The 21053-nt window shown below is 30.4% G+C and overlaps 1 protein-coding gene across 3 annotated transcripts in view; it reads left to right on the top strand.

Annotated features, from left to right (window-relative positions):
• Positions 1 to 21053, top strand: part of LOC119687722 (dual specificity tyrosine-phosphorylation-regulated kinase 2) — a 101795-nt gene that overhangs the window by 36444 nt on the left and 44298 nt on the right. For 2 of the 3 annotated variants that reach the window (XM_038102146.1, XM_038102145.1), the window contains exons 3-6: positions 9691 to 9882; positions 10446 to 10812; positions 14333 to 14496; positions 14549 to 14826. In XM_038102146.1, the coding sequence (XP_037958074.1) occupies positions 9859 to 9882; positions 10446 to 10812; positions 14333 to 14496; positions 14549 to 14826 (833 nt within the window). In that variant the 5' untranslated portion in view covers positions 9691 to 9858. Of the gene's footprint in view, positions 1 to 3961; positions 4007 to 9690; positions 9883 to 10445; positions 10813 to 14332; positions 14497 to 14548; positions 14827 to 21053 lie in introns of those variants that run through there. The other variant, XM_038102147.1, reaches the window with a different exon arrangement.

Raw genomic sequence — 21053 nt, 5'->3', positions numbered from 1 at the left:
TAAAATATAATTAATTAATTAATTCAATTATTCTACAGCTGGTTTATGATTTTGTTCTAATATAAACACAGCAAGTAAAATTGTTAAAAAAAATTTTCATAGCAAAAGTAACAAAACTCCAGAAAAATATTCGAACAAAAAAGTCAAGTACGGCTTTAGATCAGTTGGTTAAGGTGCGCTGATTCTGAGCTTTACATTTGGCAGGACCCGAGTTCGATTCCTGGTACTTGCAGTCTCAAAAATAATTATTTACGAATAATTAAATATAAGAATTATTTTCAAGACCACTGATGATGGGTATTTGGCAATACTCAAAACAGCTGTATGGTCAGCCAAAAATTCAATTAATTAAAAAAATATAAAAAATAAAACTTTTGTTGTTGTAGTTGAGTACTGTTCTTACTACTGTATCTTATTTTATTGAGTTAATTAATTTATTTATGGCGGACGATTGAAATTTTGCAATATATTTCCAGTGAATATTGACAATAGATTGATTTTTAAATTTGGTTGCATTAAAGAGCATTGTTGTAAGAGCTTCATATGTTTTCTTTTTTAAGTTGCGAAATTTTTTTTTCTACTCTGAAAGAAAAAATTACAGCTGCTATAATTCATTTCTTTTTTTTTCTATATATAGTTAGTAAATATCTCGCCTAAACTAATAAATATTTCAAGTATATTTTTTATTTATTCATATTTTCTTCAATTATAAAAATCTACAATCGTCACTTTAGGCCTAATTGACATGTTAGATAGCAATTTTGTTGTCAATAATTCTTTTTATCCTTTGCAATCCAATGCGAAACTTCTAGCAACCCTTTTTCGAATGCCTGAAGTTAGCGATTTTCTATTTACAGAGTCTAAAAACAGAATACCGAAAGCGTTTACCTACATCAACTGCTGAACTATTGGCACACTAACCTATGTCAATTAAATGACTTGACTGACCCTTCATATAAATTTCCTGCTGAATATAAAAACGTCAAACGGAAATTACATTTCTTATTGGCAAGCCCTGAATAAAATAAATGGCGTACAAATAAAAATAAACGTAAGCGCAAATACAAATACAAATACAAATACAAACAAAATATATTTGTATCTGTGTGTTATGATGTACTCGTACCCGGGTATGTATATTTTTGCCATAAAATATATACTGTTAACACATTTATAGTGGCAAAGCACGAAAGTGACCAACTTAAGTGGCAATAGCAACAGTTGGCCGAAACTAATAGAAGTCGTTACCCCAAAATAATAACGTAGAATTTCTGAAACCTACAGAAATAACCTAAATTTTATGATAAGCGAAAATGTCAATTTATGAAAATAAACAACAACGAAGAGAACATACATACATATGCATAGATATTTACATATCCATTGAAGTTGTTGTTGTAGTTGTAGTTGTATCAAATAATAGTTCAACTGCCTGTCAGCCACCCCATAAACACTTCAGATGACAACATTGGTCATTGCTCTCGTTTTGTTTTTTAGTTTAGTGTTTGTTTTTGTTTTTGTTTTTGTTGTAAGTTGTATGTTGTATGTTGTAAGTTGTCAAGTATCTGCAAAAAAGAGCTGTTAGAATTTCAGTTAATATAGATACAAAGGCGAGCAAAAAACGAAACAAAATTAAAAGACGGAAATAATCGACATAGAACGTAGATGAACGTTAGTCACTTTTTGTTTTTTTGTTTTTTTGTTTTAGTTGAAAGAGCCACGAAACAAAAAAGTCGTTATAACTACTACAAATTTTAATAACTTCCGTCCTAGAGTCAGTTTGATATAAGCCAGTCGGGCGGGTCTGACTTATCGACATGACAGAGTGCGCAATGTGAATGCACAACAACGAAAAATCGAGAAAAAATTGCGAACAAGTGCATAAGTCGGTGAGTCCATAATAGAACAAGTAATTGACATATGCAACTATGTTTGGACAGATGTGTCAGGACATATCACTTTATGACAATCGCAATTACACTGAAAAAATATTGCAAATACCGAAAGATACAAATATTGTGCTTGTTGTTGTATTGCTAATTTTTTGTGAATATTTCACAAACAGCACTAATCTATAATGAAATAGAAAAGAACATCAAATTATTGGCTAAATAAAGATTTTTTTAAACGATCGAAATATGTATTCACATGGTACGCAGATCTCAGATTAGTCATCGAATAATCACGAAGCTTTTGAGGAATACATAAATTAGTCAGTGAGAAGGGTGGAACTCTGCAAAAACCTCTCAGGTATCACAGAGTAAAATTGTCCAGATGCACTAACGCGGAAAAGGCTCAACATGGTTGGTTGGTTGGTTGGTTGCAGTGGCAGGTCATAAGATAACTTCAAATGTACCTCAATTAGCGATTTTTCGCCGTTTTGTTACCACATTCCTCGCAAGAACCCTAGTATAGAAGAGTAGAGACTAAATTCATCCCACTGAATTTAGATAATTTAATAGGTCTTTCATCTTCACCATTGAGCACTCTGATAAACTATCACAAAAGTATTTTCTTAAGAACCTATATCTTCTGGATGCTAGAGCTGGGCATTCACAGAGAAAATGTATTATTGTTTAATACATGGTTTAAAATAATATGTGGATATGCCTTACAATTTTTTTTTATTAATTATAGAGTCATTATTAGTGCATCGCGACCTTAAAGATTCTTTTAGCAGTTTTTTTCTATCGCTTATAGCAAGCCTAGATTATTTAGAAATGTAAGCATTAATATGGGACTCATTTTATTTGAAACAATTGGCTGTAAATATACCATATACTGCATAAGTTTTAAAGTTTAACCGTAGCAAGACATGGGTATAGCATATATTCATATGTTCGACTGTTTCCTGATTATCTCTGCAGATTTTATTGAAATCATTCGTTTCCTTGAATTATCTCCTTGGAATGATAATTCATTCTACAATTTTCTATCATTAGTTCAGTGTAAATCTTAATGTCTTGATCTTGATTATTGAAATCATCATCCCTTCCTTGACTTATCTCCTTGTTATGATAATTGAGTGTACAATTTTCTATCATCTTAATTTTAATGTCCTTTTTACTGCGCATTTAAGATAGCTTTTACCTTGATGTATTAAGGGTTAAAATTTGTTCTTTTGTTCCCTCTATGCCTCACTGAGCTTCCTAGTAGTTTATTAGGATATTATATTTCAAGTTACAAAATAAGTTATTTTGTTGTTTACAGAAAGGTACTTAGTCAATAAAGAGGTTTTTTACATGCTTTTTTTTTTATCTATAATAATATATATTCATTCTATATTAAGAAAATTTGCTCCAACAAATCTAAAATTTAATAACTTATATAATTAATCTAGTACTAGGATTTTGATTTTTGTGTGCTGGATAAATAAGACGCTACAGGAGCATGCACTGCCCCCATAGTTGAACACCATATATTACTTAATGGTTTAAACATTGCTTCAAACTTTGGTAGAGTAATCGATTTTACATTATATTATATTCATTTGGATTTATTTAGTCGCAGTGCTTTAACGGCAAGTAAACCTTCTAACAAGATTTTCTCCTAGATAAGGCACATATTGTTAGTTTGTAGAAAAGTGGTACTATTTAAGATGATTGGAGTTAAGATGATTGTAAGTTCTTTGATATTCCTAGATGCAACAAATATATGAATTATGCATTAATTAAGATGCATTAATAAGCATTAAGATGCTTATATGAATTATTCAAAAAAAATTGCCTTAGTAAGACCAGACCTTTGTTTGATGTTTATAAAATATTTTTACATTATTGATAGTAAAACTGTGATTATAATACTTTAAACACTATTCATTATTTCAATTAATCGTTGAAAAAATTAAAAACTAAAAATTACTGTCAGTTTAAAATATATATATCCTTTGACAAACGAAAAAAACCGACAACGACTCCATACAAATTGTATTCTCTCAGAATAATTAAAATTTGATTTGACGTCAGGGAACTTGATAAATAAAGAACGCATTTACCACAGTATACAGGTAATTCAATATTTTTATATTAACGATTAAATATTTTTTTGAACATTTCAGCGTTCCGATAATGGCATTAGCCTGCAAAACACCCAACTTTATTTCGAGAATTCGAACAGTGACTGTCAGAGCCGATGTGCTATTAAACATAAAATGTTTTTTTGGATATTGTTGGGTAACGCGTTTTTTCGCGTTAAATTGACGAAAATTGTTAAATTTTCCACTCTTACTTTCACCAAAAAGTTTAGTTACTCACAGCTTTATAGCAACTCTGAAATTTGCTTAAAGGGGGAAAGTAATTCTCGACCCAGTTACCTCTTCTGACGCAAATCAAGGTTGGACAGTCACAGAGAATGTGACAGAAAGTCTCGTCTGCTTCTAAGCAGAGTCGACAATTTATTTCTTCGGACAGACTCATTTTGTTAAGGTAATAATGCAGTCCGTGGTGACTTGTTATATATTCAACCAACAACCTCAACTCTGCTCTGCTGATGAAAAACAGCTTAACGTAACTGTAGAGACGAACGAACTCTTTAATCTGACGGTTAGCTGGAATATCGCGTCAATAGCAACTTCTTTCGGTTGAAAACCATTTTTCAATCAGAGACCGAGCCATGTAGACCTACTTAATCCACAATATGACTCCGGTCCACAGAGTTTAATGGCAGATCCTGTCCTCGCAAGATTGTCCTCAGACTCATTACCATTGATTCCTGTGTGACCAGACACCTAGCAAAGCATCATTTTGTTTTTCCTTGTCAGCTGCTGCAGAGTATCATAGATTTGAAGAAAACAAAGGCAATAGCTTTGTGTTAGCCATGGTACATAAGGAAAGATGATTGACAGCGTAAAGCCGTAGTTTAGGTATCCTTCGGGACGTAATGTACCATTTTCTGTTTTAATTATAATAACAAATATACTACACGTGTGCATCACGGGAATAAAGCAAAGACAAAATTATTAAATTATTAAATAAATAAAAACTTGAAATTTGAAGACCTTAAAATAGGAATCTTTGACCTGAAGTAAATTAAGCATAATTGCACTACTAGTAAACCGAAAATAGAAAACTAAATTCGATATTTTGCACGAGGCTTGTACTTTAGTTCTTTTCTTTCCAATAATTGGACATTTATTTGTTCAATAGCTTTTTAGGTATTAACGTACTTATGCCTGTCAAGGTAGTGGAACTACTAGTATTCAGGAGAATGACTGCTAAAAGGAATTATAACTTATTAGCTCGTACGTTCAGTGAGTCTGAAAAACTATCCATAAAAATATAAAAAAAAGCAAAATAAGTGCAGACTGTAAAAATAGTTAGGGTATGTCAATGTAAAATGCCAATGAAAGGCTGTAGAGCACAACTAACCAATAAATATGCGTAAAGGTAATAAGACTAAGACTATAAGAACCAAAACAAAAGACCAACAATTAAGATAATCAAAAAAGGTTGTAAAGAAAAATAATTGCACGAGGGCAAAATTTTTGCAGAGAACGTGTGCCAGAAACGCAGTCTGAAGCCCTAAAAATGCCACGTCAAGAGAAATGCAATACACTTGAGAGGTTCACGCGTATTCCCTCCCTCCCTACCTTGAATCATGTTTCCAATATTAACAGACACAGCCGTATGCATATATATTTTTCATTATACGGGTGTATACTGATTTTGTCTCAATGTTATTTATGCACTAATAAGGATTATTAAATTGTGATGTTAAATGCTGATGAAATGCACTTCCAGTATTTATAAGACAGACATGTGAATGATATTGAATATTCCGAAAAAATTAAGCGGAAATGAAAACGACTTTCAACGTCTGTTAGTCAGACTTTAAATCCGTAATTGATTTTCTATTCTCCAACAAATGTTGAGCTTATGAACAATAGCTCACTACCTCAATACATCTAAATGTCGTATTCAATGAAAAGTTATCTTAATCATTTGTATCTAATTAAAGTATCTGGAATTGCTTTGCCATTGTTTAAATGTCGCTTACACACTCTTGCCGTCAAAACGTCGTCAAAACACAAGCAAACAAATTTATTTTTGTCATTTTGTCATTCTGTCATTCTGTCATTGAGGCAATATTTAATGTAAATTGAACGAGCATATTTTAAAGTTTAAAGAGGAAAAATTTCACAATCTCAGTTTAAACTCCAGAGACCTTCGCTGTTCGCTGAAGTTTGTTGCATTCATTCATTCATTCATTCAATAAATTCGTTTAAATTCGTTTAAATTCGTTTAAATTTCAAAGATATTTACTTTGCAAATTTAAGCTTTAAGAGTTTTGCATTTTTAGTGTCGCCATTCAGTTTCTTAATAATTTTACGGAGATCTTTATTTGTCAAAGCCCGTGTCAAAACAAGCCTCAGTTAAGAATTTCATTATTTTATTATGACATTACTTTTTTAATGGGTTTTTATGAATATCTTGAAATACCATATCTCAAAGATTTTTCCTTTTCAGAAATTGTTGAACTCTTTTGTTACTGTTACTGCTCGCTTTCATAATATTTTTAGATTGTCGAATTAATTACCAAATGGAACAATTTTGTCTGAATTATTGCATTTAATTGACAATTAAAAGGCGTTCAATGTTGCTTTTATGTCTCATAAAAAATATGTTTTAATTGCCGTTTCTCACTTGAAGACAATTTTAAATTGATTTAATGTGCAATATACTTGATTTATCACCTTGAAACTGGAATACATATAATTTCAAATTTGATTGACTTTGAGACAATAGCATATTGAAGCAAACTTATTAAGTTCAATTTATATGCAATCTAAGCAATTAAAAAGTGCCAGCAATGAAGAAGTCAAAGGACAGCTGTTCAATGCATTTTTTCAAATGAAATCTTGAAAAGAATCGAAAACTTGACATTCATTATATATTCTATATAGAAATTATACGGAATTATTAAATAAAACTCAAAGAAATCATCAACCAATCAAAATGTAGTTAGTAGGTCCCATCGAGAATATTCTAATATAAATATATATATAATTTCAGTGTCTCATCCTTATACGCTGTATTTTATATAGCTTTAATTTCCTTCAGCGCAATTTCTTTAATAACCACAATCGACTGGAAGCGTCATCTTTGAATTAGTAGAAAGTTGACATAGCTTCGGAAACTGAAAAAAGCGACACCGGGCCATCTTAGATGAGTACTAAAAAGAAATCCAAAATTCTTATTGAGATGAGATATCAGTCTTTTGGTAGGTTTACTTACAGGTCACTAGTAAACTAGGGAGCGATGCTAGAAGATTAAATCTCCCCTTCAATTAAACCTATCGCAGCTGTGGAAAAGACGATGAGAGTGCCTCTCATCTACTATGTTTTTGCTCAGCTCAAGCATGGCGACGATTTAACACTTTAGAAGCCCCCGTTTCTTGAGGATCTTGATCAATTACAAGACCTGACAGTTTTTTAGGCTTCGCCAAAAGTTCTATGTGGTTTTAAACATTGAGTTATTCCTATATATACGGTAATATAAAGGACCAATAAGCCTAAGTGGATCCCCTAGGGTTCACCGTCATAGCCTAACCTACATCAATACGTTGTTTGTACGATTCCATTCGTTAATGTCTTTTCAAAAACTTACTAAAAGCGATATTTTTTTACGAGCGTTTGCAAAATTAAATTTTTGATGGTTTTTCGCAGTGTATTGAATCGGAAATTTTTGATCCAGTTGAGTAAATAAACATCTACTGTACTATGCATTATTCTAATGGAATATATCTAAACCTTTCGAATTGCTTTTTCTGGTGTTATTTAGATTTTTAAATTATGAAATAGCCGAATGGTATTGGTTCCTTAACAAACAGTTTGACGTGTTTATGGAGAACTTGATTTAGAAAATACTTCAGTATTTCCAGCCAATTATGTGGTTACGATTGTCAATGATCTCTTATGTTTCGCATACTTATTTTGAGAAACACCACTGCATTTAAAAATTCTCAAATATATTAGTCAAATACAGAGTTTGTAGACTAAACTGATATCAGTAAAAAGTATAATGACTTGAATAATATATAGTTCAAAAAGAAAACTATATATTTTAAGACTTCTGAGTCTTAAAATTAAGGTGCACAGTACAGTACAATAGTTTCCGGTTTCAAAGCAATCGAATTCAAATAAACGTTGCTTTAAATTTATTGATTGGTACCAGTTTCCTATATTCTCTCTCTCAGTGGCTGGCCATTCATTAGGTCTCTCTTGTTCAGGAATATTTTATTCGGTATAGGAATCCGTTTCTTCATATTCTATAAGTTAATTCACTTCTTTTTGATATTTTTTTTTGTCTGGTTTTTGACTGAGTCTTCTCTATTTGCATTCTTCAAACAAGGTCACTATAATTCTGAACCTCAACTCCTATAATTCAATAAATGTTTCTCTTAATACATCATTTGTTATTTAAGGCTTAGACAAGTGTTATTTCTATAGACATTACTCGTTTGTTGCATTTCATTTAAGAAATGGTATTCATTTCTTCTCTATTCATTCCTTGAAAGTTGGTTTAACATAGAGTTCAAATCTTACACATTGGGCTAGACACACAATGTAAAACAAAAAAATAAAAATAAAAAATTATATTGTATAGTAGTATAATTTGATGAAACCTTTTATGTATCTGTTATGTTATCCCGAAAGAAAACAGTATAGGCCTTTGCGTCGGAGTAGGTTATTCTTATTCTATGTTTAAAATCTGTGATTAATAGGGGCTATTAGTCGATTCGATGCTGATGTTGATGCCACAATCACAAAATTCGTTATTTAGTATTATAATTTTATAATTATAATCTTGGAGTTTCTGTACGAATAAAAATTATAAAAAAGAGAAGTCGTTGAAAGGCAAAGGGATAAAGATCCTAATTCGTAATTAAATGGGCAATCGAAATCTGGTTGCTTTAATAGAATGTTGATTTTGAATACATTGCCTATACAGTTCTTTATAATATAGTTCGTTTAGTTCATGTTAAGTTCTTGCCCAATTTCTGATTGAAAAAATATTTTAATGAAAATTTTATTTAGTTTATTATTTCGTCCTATAGCAACTTATCTAGTGAATGTGATCTCTCATTTTCTTCAGACAATAAACAAACAAAGTGCATACTTCATTGTCTATAAAAAAACCACTTTTTACTGCTACCGGCATAATAATGAAGGGGACCTTTAAGGGAGCAACTGTAACTACTTGTATGAATATTTTAAGGGAACATTAATTTGATTTCCAACAAACTTCGACAGAATACTTTACTATTTAGAAATTTATACGCCGACTCCTTGTTAACTCTACCGCGCTTTGTAAATTAAATACATTTGCCTTTTGACAGTTTTTTGTCAAGCATAATTTAACATGAAGGGGGGTAATTCGATTTTCAAATTTGACAATAAAATTACAGTTAATAGGTTTATTTGGGTATTGAAAACTAAATGGAAAGGAAATATTTTGGTTAAACTTGTGCCACTGCCAGGCAGTTTTGCGTGTAAGAACTACGGCAAAGTCAGGGTTAGGCTTACTACGACGGGGCACTGCTGCTACCATAGTGCACAAAACTTCTGGGGCTAAAATTAAAAAAGGAGTAACGTTGCATTGCATTTAGTACTTTAAGCGATTTCATTGTACATTTCATAGTAAACAATAATGTAATAAAAAAATAAAAATAAATATTTTTTATCGTTTTCAGAAAGCAGCGCCCAACAATTTCAAATGAGCGCGTCTCCGGTAACTTTTGAAAAAGTTTCTTAAGTTTAACGTTCAACCGAAAAATAAGAAAAACTATATACCCACCAGCGTAGGGTTAAACCTGTCAAAATTCCAAGCAAACAGTGCATTTACCACAAATACAAGGAAAATGTTGGATCGATGCGAAATGCCAGTAAGTAATGCAAATACATTTTCGTTTTAGTTTTAATTTAATTAAAAATAAATTTTGCGATGAAAGTGGATAATTCTTACATAAAATAAACTCTGACAGTCAATGCTACATATTTTTAAAAGTACACATTAATAAACATTTTATAGATGATACTTATGTAAGAATAATATTCTATTTGGTAACGATTTAACATATTCAATTATTCACAAATATAATGTAGAGTGAAAAGTTTATATTAGGTTTGTTGCCATACACTTCAAGTCGACCGATGAAAAAAACTTAAAAATAGTTTTGAAATAACAGTTAATAATTATAAGTTTTGTATTTATTGTAAAGTATTGGTCATAATACCTAGAAAAAAACATTTTCACTGTAAATCATTTGCTTCATATTCAAACATTTTGCAGACGTCTCTTATCAATATCTATTAAAACAAACAAATATAGAAAAATATTAACAATATAATAATAATAATATTTTTATTCATCAACAAGTAATTTATTTTTAATCTTTGCAAATTTTTCGAGAGTCTTTTTTTAAAATATCTATATTTTTTTTTACAGGTACAGCTCGATAAAGACAAATACCGTCGCGATCGCGATAGTCGCATAAATAACCAACGACTGGATTTGCCGAATTTGTGCAATGGCGGTGCCGTACGTGGTTCTCCACGTGTTGCCCGTTATATGGATGCGCATAATAATCACACAAATCATCACCAGCGTAGTCCCACAACTACAAATGGCATATCCCATAACAGCAGCAACAACAATAATAATATAAGCTCCCCAGTATCATCGAATACTGTTTCTTCACATGGAAATAGCTCAAGCGGTGAACGCGGCTCCTCAACTAAGTCAATCAGTAGCAGTGGCAGCGGTAATTCTGGTGATAGCGAACTAAAATGCGCCACACCAATGACACCTACAGGTAAGCATTAGTATTAGCACCTATTATAAAAATATTTACATAGATAGGTAGAGTAGTGTCGGCTGGCTGAAATTACGCATAGACCTGATGTTTCATAACGATGCCAGAGTCCTAAAAACAGTATACATAATCACAGTAATGACAATATCTATTGCTCAAGATGTGTGTGTCATTATTGTGAATTATCTGAAATGGTTCACTCTATGACATAAGAAACACATTTTACTCCATTAAAATAATAGCTGTTAAGAATTTTGTTCTGATTTTCCTTTTAAGCAGACAATAGCAGTGGATATGCTCTTTGGTTATATTGATGCCCATATCCTTAGATTTTTGCTAAAAAGCAATCGATACTACTAGTGATATTACGGTTACGCCTATGTATCCTGCAGTTCTTTCGATTGAACCACAACACAGATTTGTTGTTTCATTTTTCGAATATGTAGTTTCACATGATCTCAGCGACTTTACAGGTACTTCAGCTACTTCACTTGTCTTCGCCTTATTTCTAAGTACCTCACTTATTTGGCATCTGCAAATTAAACGCGTCATTTTCTTCTTCATGGCCAGGAACCCAAAATACATACAACCCACGTCTGTAGATAAATATTTTTGAAATATATTATATTTCAATTGTATCTACCTAGTATAAAGATATAGCGTATATATCTTTATATATATGTAAGCTTTATATATGTAATTAATTTGTTATATAAATTTTTATGTAATACAACAAATTTAAATTGAAGTAAAATAATAATACAGAATTGCATTATGTAGTATATACTTTAAAATTTTCTACGTATATAATTATAAATATGTATATACTATATTATATTATATCTCAATTAGTTGTGCCACTTTAGAGTCTCGTAAAATTTTATAGCATACTTGTCGGCATTGAAATATTTCTCTAATTAGTTTTTATATCTTGTATCTTTTGTGCCACTGCACGAAAGCAAACAATCTTTTTAATTATTTATGAAAAAAATTGCCTCTTTTCTGCTATAATTTTTACGCTCTAAAATGTTCAGTGCAACGCTAATTAATTTTAAATAATTTTGTTGTGCAAAAAGGTTCAAGGATTTGTTTAAAATTGTTTACGGTGTATGCTTAACGCGATGCCTTTATATTCATTAAAAAGTAATAATAAATAAAAAGTGGAAATTTTTTAACAATAATTTGTGGTATGAAATGTCAAATGTCACAAAAACCAAATCACATTAAGAGAAGTGACTTTTTGATGCACCAAGCAGTTTCGAAATAGAAATGTCAAATGTATTGAAATACAAACCTAAAATCTCTTTTTAGTAGAAATACCGAAAAAAATCATTAAACCTATGGTTATCCTGAACGTAGGACTGCAATATTCAGTATTAAAAGGTCAAATTTCTATTGTAGTATACACTTACGTTCATCTCCTCCACAATTTTCAAGTTTGCGAGTATCTTCTTTTCTGAATTTCATAGGTCAATGTGGGATGTATTGTTATAATTGATATTGATATTAGGATATGCATTTAAATCCTAATTAATTTTGTTTTGAACTTTAAAATAATTAAAGCAGTAAAATTCAAATTTTTTATTTATGTAATGCCCTAGGCCAATATGGAATATTCTAAGTACAAATTGTTTTCCCTCTTAGGATCATAATATTTGAATATTTGCAATATAAACTCAATCTTAATAAATTGAGAAAAACAATAACTTTTTATAAATATCCTAAACGCATTGACTTCAACCACCTGCTATTGGCAGTCCAATTAAAAAGTTTCAATTGGAGTAGCAATTATGTTCGGTGAAGTAAAATATTCGTTTCAAACTTTATATGAAAACTAGAAACTAGTAACATTGCACAGTTAAGAGAGGTTTCTCCGTTTATGACAGAATTCGTTTAACATAGGTTTCAGTGTATACGTTGTTAAACTTGTTGGCTTCCACATATTTTTTAACTTAAGTGTTGAGATGTTGGCATACGGTATATATTTTGCACCATTGCATTCCAAATTTTCCAGTGTCTTAATCTTCTCCATTTATAAAACAGACGTCCAACTGATTGTTTTTCATAACTATCGTAATATCTTAGGACACTTACATAACATCGTGACTCTCTATTTCATAGTCATGTTGTTGTAACTAGATATCTTGCACTTGTTTAACTCCAAGGAATATGTGCAGCACCTTCGTTAAAAATATATACTTAACGAACTTGTAGAGAAACATTTGCATATATTCTTTGCACCCAAGAAAGGTGCTTTACATTTAGTAAGTAAAAATATACATAACAGATGATTCTGTAATAAGAATAGCTTTGACACAAAAATAGACAACTTCAAAGTTTAACTTTCAATTCGTTGAACTTGTATTTCAAAATAAAGCTGTAGCTTATTCGTTCGTTCTAATTGCAAAGCACGGCAATGCTTTGGTGGTTAGTGTCACTTAAAAAGTAAAAAAGTGACAAAAAACCTGGAACTACTTGATCATTGAAAGGTTGTGCAGCCTTGGCTACTTGTGGAAAAACATGATTAGTCATCGCTTCTAATTTGACAAGCACAAGTTCTAAGTCTGACACTTGCAGTCCAAAAAAATTATATATGGACTATAAACTGATTGAAAAGAAATTCGAATATTTCTTAAGACCACTGATGATGAGTACGTGGCAGTACTCGAAACAGCGTTGTATGATCAGCCAAAATTCAATAAATTAACTAAATTTTTGTTCTTGTCTTTGTTTTGCTATTCGAATCTTTCTAACTTTCGTTTAATTTTTATTTCAAGGTTTTTTAAGTCGATATTGAGGAGTAAACATGACAGTGTACCAGCTTACCGCAGTCCTGTACATGAACCTAATTTAGATAACAGATTATTTTGAATTTTTATAGAGTCAAATACGAATAGTTCTGGAATTAAGATGGAAATTGAACTATAAATAGATCTTAATACTTAATCTTAATACTCTTAGATTAGTATTAGATCTCAGACCTTAATACTTGGTCTGACTATTATACAAATAGTTCTGGAATTAAGATCAAAGTAGAACCATAAATAGATCTTAATACTTTTTTGAAAAAACGTGCATCAATTTCAAAAATATTTAGAACATATATATGATATGATGTCAATTGTTGTTTAGTCTGATGAAGTGATAAACAATAATCTAGTCAAGGCGCAAAGAGGGGTTTTGAAGAAACTTTGCAGTTAATAGAGAGTAAAAGTGCTCAGGTGCACTGACTCAACTAGCCTCTACATAATAATAAGATTGTTTTTACTAGAATAATTTTTAATGTCTAAAAATTGTATAAAGAGATAATCAAATCAATAGATAATTTCAGAAACAAATGATGACATGGGTATATATTTGGTGGTATTCGACATAGCTTGTTTGATCAGCTCAAGAGTTTATTTAATTAAAAATAAAATTTTCTTTTATATACTCGTATGAAGATAGATTTCTTAACCTAAGATATGAAAATTATAATAAATAAATTTTGTTATATCAATTTTTGCTTTTCCATATTTAGAACTTATCAAGAAGTACCGCACTTATTTAACTGACTTGGAATTTGAAGAGCTGAAAGTTTACAAGGAAATTTGGTATTTTGGTCAAAATGCCAGTAAAAATTTCAATTCAACAAGTTCAACCAACAACTCTGGTTATGATGATGAAAATGGCAATTATAAAATTGTAAGTAAGAATTTTTATTCATAGCACTATTGATAACAATGTTCTCTTACAGATTGTACATGATCATATTGCATTTCGTTATGAGATTTTGGAAGTGATTGGCAAGGGAAGTTTTGGTCAAGTCATACGTGCTTTGGATCATAAAACCAATATGCATGTTGCTATAAAAATTATACGCAACAAGAAGCGTTTTCTAAATCAGGCTGTTGTCGAGCTCAATATACTGGACGATTTACGTGAAAAGGATGCTGATGGATCTCATAATGTTATACATATGCTGGATTATACATGCTTTAGAAAGCATTTATGCATTACTTTTGAACTGATGAGGTATGTTTTATATTATAAAAAGAAAAAAATAACTATCGTAGTATATCAGAAATGACTATATCACACTTGAAATTCAAGGAAACGTGCCTTTTTCTTTATTCAATGCTATAGGGTATTTTAATAGAACCGATTTCTGCAATTTTTTTAGTGCTGCAAAAATGAAATTTACCCATATGGTGATTCATCCATTAATAATAATAACAGATTTATTTTTTCAGTATAAGTATAACTCTTTATCGTGTGTATCATCGCGAATCACACTGAAGCAAATTCGAGTGTTAATCATAATCCATCTAACATACATCATAATTTGCTGTTATCATCCTAAATTTATTTTAAAATTATTAAGCATCACTCCATTTGCTTATTGCATATAAATATTTATATTTTTGTTATCATTTTAAAATTTAATGATACTGAAACATGCATAAATTCTTTAAAATCCATAAAAATTTATGAATCGTAATTTATATAAAAGTTCGTAAAGATACTAAAATATCTGGTTGACTTGCACTTGCTTTGTACATAAAAGTGATGACTAAATCATGTTTATTGGCCTGTAAAAAAATAACAACAAAATTCGATTAGTGGATAAGGACATTCAGTTTAAAATTATGTGCCTTTTTAGTGAACTATAATTAATGTTGAATTAAGTAGAATATTTAAAAACTTTTTAAAGTCTTTAAATTTCTTTATATAAACATAAAAATATATTTTATTCTCATCACAGATTGTCATTCCTCTTATATTAACTCATAATTAATTCCTCTTATTAACTAATATTATAGTAATATTATATTTATATATATATAATTAAATTACAACTTTAATCACAATACGTGTTTTTACCCACTTATAATCTCGCATAGTATTATACGTACTTATCAAAACATAATATTAATCATCAGAGAGGGAGAGAAAGCGAGAGACTAAGAGAGAGAGAGAGATTAAGAGATTGAGAGAGAGTGAGAGATTGAGAGAGAGCGAGAGATTGAGAGAGAGCGAGAGATTGAGAGAGGGCGAGAGATTAAGAGAGAGAGTGAGAGAACCAAAAATATTCTCGATAAATTGTCATGACCAATAAGTTAAAGTTTAAAACTACAGTCAAACTTTTATAACTCGAAGTCCCGTTTTGCAAAGAAAAAGTTCGACTTATGGAGACTTCGAGTTAGAGAATTTTTTTATTTTTTGTTTATTTTTGAAAGAAACTAGAATTACATTTTAAGATTTATTTATTAGTAATTAAATAAAGCATAGAAGTTATAGTTAAGTAAAATATTCAGAAATTAGGGTTTGGGACTTTTTTTTTTCAGTAAAGAAAGATTGCAATTTATTCCAAGCCTTATAGTGTTCATCAGTTGGAGGAAGTATCATTCGTTTGTAAATAAAAATTTAGAATTTTAAATGAGTCTTCTACTTCATTCTTGGAAGGATAATGAACAATTTCATCCACCGAACCCTCATCATTACTTTCCGTTCCGCTTAGAATCGGATCTACTAATACAGAGCTATAATGCTCAATATTATCGTCATCTGTAAGAAAGCTTGATCTACAAATTTCATTGTCAAGCTTAATATAATCGTTAAGAGTAGCATCGGAAGTTATTTTACTTTCTTTAAACCATGCTGCCAGTGACTGGCATTTGCACAAAGAAGCAACTTAAGGAAGAAAAAATTAAACATTTGATTTGGAAAAAAGGACTTCCCCTAACAACAAAATGCATTTATACTTAAAACAAAAATTCGACTTATGGAATGCACTTTCCCATATTTCTATCGGCACGGAACAAAATTTTTGTTCGAGTTATAGAAAAATTCGGGTTATAGAAGTTCGAGTTATGGAAGCAGAATTGTGTGTAATTTGTTCTCTAAAACCTTTGTGCACTGTATTTGGTTCAAGTTATAGAAAATCCGATTTATAGAAGTTCGAGTTATGGAAGTTTGACTGTATTAGCAAATCATCTTCTATAGCTTCTTGAAAGAATTTCAACTCATTAATGTTTTCTGTATTAATAGTTCTTAATAAGAACTTATACACATTAAATACGATGTAAACGTATTTAACCTATAATTTATCAACTAGATTAGATGTCCTGCTTAATTATGAAAACTGTCTAATATTATTTCAAGTAACTTGTTATTGTTACCCAACCAACTTATATCTTCTTGTCAAAATTTAAATCTGCAACATAATACGTGTTTTGTTTTGTATGAACCGTAGGGTGTAAGTATGTTCATAAATTGGATTGACTGACGTTATTCTCATAATGTACTGTCATAAGATATATATTTCAAAATAAAGCTCTCATCTTTAGAGTTTTAATCCTGTGTTGCGGTTTTTATATTCAAATTGGTTGAGTTTACCAGTATTTAGTTGTTGTTATTATTGTTGTAGTGCTCCAGGATCTGAAAAGCAGATGACATGCAAGGAGTGCAAGACTAATACATGGGTTGGAATTTGGATGAGTGGTGTTTGGGGTAAGGGTAGAGGGAAAAGGGGGAGAGATGAGAGAGATGGGAAACAGTATTAAATTATATTTAAGGATGAGCAGCTTCTAAATAGAAATCATACGACCTTTCAAAGAATATAATTAATTACAATATTTCACTTTTTTGTTTTATTTATTTTACTTTAAGAATTATACAATAAAAGTTTCAATACCAATTAAGTTAAACAATACAATACTACTCCAGTTACCAGTTGCTCTATTAAAACCCGGTAAGCATTTCGCTTTGGTACGTCAATTTTGTGCATGACTCCAGAATTGCTTGATTGATGATTTGTTATTTATTTTTAGTATGAAGTTAAATCGAAACATTTGAATACGCATTGAAACACGCAATTCTGTAAAAGTATTTACATATTTTCATACGCAGATTAAATAAAATATATATGCATAATAAATAGTTTTCTATGTATATTCATTAAGAAATAATTTTTTATACAAATATATTATTTTTGTTATTTTTTCTTGACATTGCTGAATTAATAAAGTAGGAGTATGTTTTTATGATTTTCCTTAACAAATTAGAAGCAATTTAATATTTCTGTTTTTATTGTGTGTTTAATATGAACGAATTATCCTTGAAGAAAGTATTATAACGCATAGTTATTAGCGGAAGAAAACGCGGTACAACCAGTATTTCAAATGGAGTTTGTACTCAGGGAAGAGTGCTGCTATCCCCTTCTGACATTAGGAGGTCCCCAACGGACGACATTCTGGCCTTCATTCGGAAAGCAGTATGTCTTCTATTCGGTTAGGGTCAGTTGCAGCACAAAAGATTAATCTGGTCGCAATGCTCTGCTCCGTTAGGAGCTAGTACCCAATTTACTCTTATGTCTTGTACTCATTTTTAATTGTCCGGCACTTGATCAGTTCAAGACATAAGTGTTTGATAATAATTTAATACTAAAAAGTTATAGCATCGTTTCGTTTTCGTAAAAAAATGGATTATTTTATATACTTGGAATTCAGCTTTCGGGTTTTACTAGTGAGATACTCATATCAGACTGTGTATACAGTTTGCGAAGCGCTATCGACTCGACAATAGTATAGTATTTTCTTTTTTTAATATTTTGAAATAGAAAAAATTTCAAATATTTTCTTTTACCTTTTTACATTATAAATTAATATAGTGTTATTGATGTTACTGATGTTATTGAGATCTGAAGATTTGGTCGCTTAAATTAACCAAGAGTGACTTAAAGACATAAGTTCGATCACTTTTAAAGCTATTATTTGTTGTTATTGTTGTTGTTGCAGTCTGTTAGGTCTTGTTTGTAAAGTCCCCTTGGAGGTGTTGGCGACGAGTGGCTCCGGGACGTGGACCCGACCGTTCTTGGAACCACTCACTATTTGTAATTAGATATAATTAAAATTTTATGCTACTAAAATTCGTCACAAGCTTTGAACAATAAAAAATATTGTTTTAAATTTATTTTTTTTCCTTAATCTTTGGATGTATTCACCAATTTAAGTAGTAAATAAATTTCTAATGTAGGATATCGATAAAATAGTATCATGGAAATATAGTATGAAAAAGTATTTATCTATTTCTATATGTAGTAGAATAATAGAACAGCACAAGATGTCATGAGTAAACTAAATGTGTAGATTTTTTTAAGTATTTTTGGTGTCCTTATAAGCACGACACTTCTGTTTAAGAAATTTTCCATTTTTAAATTAAAATAATTAAGTTTTATTTCTGAAGTTAATCAAAAGTTTATACTTGATGAAGTTACTGTGATAAAAATTTATTTTTAATCACTAATTTAATTTAGTGTCACCAATTAAATAAAAAAGCGACAAAAACCTGGAACTTAAGCATTGAAAGTTTGTGCAGCCTTGACTACTTGTGGAAAAACATGATTATTCACGTTTCTAGTTTGACAGGGACGAGATCTAAGCCTGACACTTGCAGTCCAAACAAATTTTATACGGACTATAAACTAATTAAATAAAAATTCGATTATTTCCTAAGACCACTGATGATGAGTACTTGGCAATACTCGAAACAGCGTTGTATGGTAAATTTTAATAAATAAAATAATTTTTGATTTTGTATTTTCTTTGCTATTCGAATCTGTCTGACTTTTAAATAGTTTTTTTTCGTCATAAAGACGCGTCACTCTCGGGAAGAAATATTTAACATTAAAATTATTTTTATTCTGTTATAAAATAAACAAAACTTATATTATAACTATATTTGCAGCTTTAATCTCATTATAGATCTAGGGAAGTATTATTACTTCTTCAGTTATATACTTAAATATTATATATATACCTTTGAGATGTCAAATATTATTTCCGCAAAGTTTTCTACCAGAGTGTATCGTAGGAAATAGCTAAATTGATATAGAAAAAAGAATAACCGATTTAAAAAAGTAGTTTAAAAAAAGTAGTAAAAAGTAGTTAAAAAAAGGATTAAAAGGTAATTGAAATATTTCTTCTACGATATTATGATGTTGAAAAATGAGAAATTTGGTAAATTCATGTTATATCCATTATGTGTATCGCTTCAATACTACGAATGAGTAATTTGATGAATAAATGAAATATTGTGGAGCTTACTTAGAAGATCTGAGCTAGAGGAGTGTGGTTTTGGTTGTTTTATTAGTTGAAAATGTTTCTTAGTTTAGACTACTAAACTATAAAGTTCTTATAGAATTGAATATACCAGTCATCAACGTAGTGGCAGTAAATTTTCTCAACTGGATTTCACTTTTTTCCTTACCCAGTTCTTTCTGTTAATTCCTCATCGCCGAAAAAATGTCCTTAACGACTGTTGCTGACGTTGCTGACGTTGCTTGTCGCTTGGCATGTCAAGAGGCATATAAAAATTTTTTGCTAATTTTTTCTCTTTTATTATTTGCGTGCCTGTTGACAATTGTACGCGCATAATAATTTGTAATACCATTTTTTGTTTTATTCGTGATATCGGAAAGGAGTAAAAATTTCTGATGCCCCACACACAAATTTATTTACATGGAAACAGATGTGAGGCGCGGTACTCATAGCTCTCAAACCAGTTGCGCTTTTTTAATATTGCCAACCGGAAAGCAATGTTGGCTTGATTCGCTTGTAGGTGTTCAAGTGTTCAACTTAATTTCCCAAGTGTAAGAATCTTTCATTGACTGACGTATGGGAACATCTCCAGCTTTGTAACCGAAAATGGCAACCTGACTGGCAATCCTTCGTTGTGCTCCAAAAGGATGTTAAAATATTATTTATTTAAAGTGAAATTTTTTAATTATTAAGGGGTGTTGTGTTGAATGTAAAAGTTAGAAGATTTTAGGAATTAAGCAATGGATTTCCAAGATTGTTAAAATTAAATTATGAGTTGCATTTAATAAAGATAATACCATTTTTATATTCTCCAAAATTAAAAAAAGTTATGATTAAAATAAAGAATTCACAAGATTTTCGGAATTAAATTTTTAAAAAGGTTTAATAGAAGGTTTTACTTTGCTTCGAACATTCTAAAATGTTAAAGCTGCCTTAAACCAGCATGAATTTGTGTACTCTCTTCACTTGATTAAACACTACAAATAATATATTTAGTTTCTTAAGACTTTTTGTTAACAGCATATAACTTATACTCGTGCTTCGTGATGTGTTGACAAATAAAACCCATATTAATCAAAATGCACTTAAGTACATAATAAGGCTTATGTGACTTACCTAATGTGAGCATAACATGCCAATCCATCTTAACGCAAGCCAATC

This window comes from Teleopsis dalmanni, chromosome X (genome assembly GCF_002237135.1).
Source record: "Teleopsis dalmanni isolate 2A chromosome X, ASM223713v2, whole genome shotgun sequence".
NCBI lineage: Eukaryota > Metazoa > Arthropoda > Insecta > Diptera > Diopsidae > Teleopsis > Teleopsis dalmanni.
Note: the sequence above shows the minus strand (reverse complement) of the source record. Positions and strands in the feature narration are given on the sequence as shown.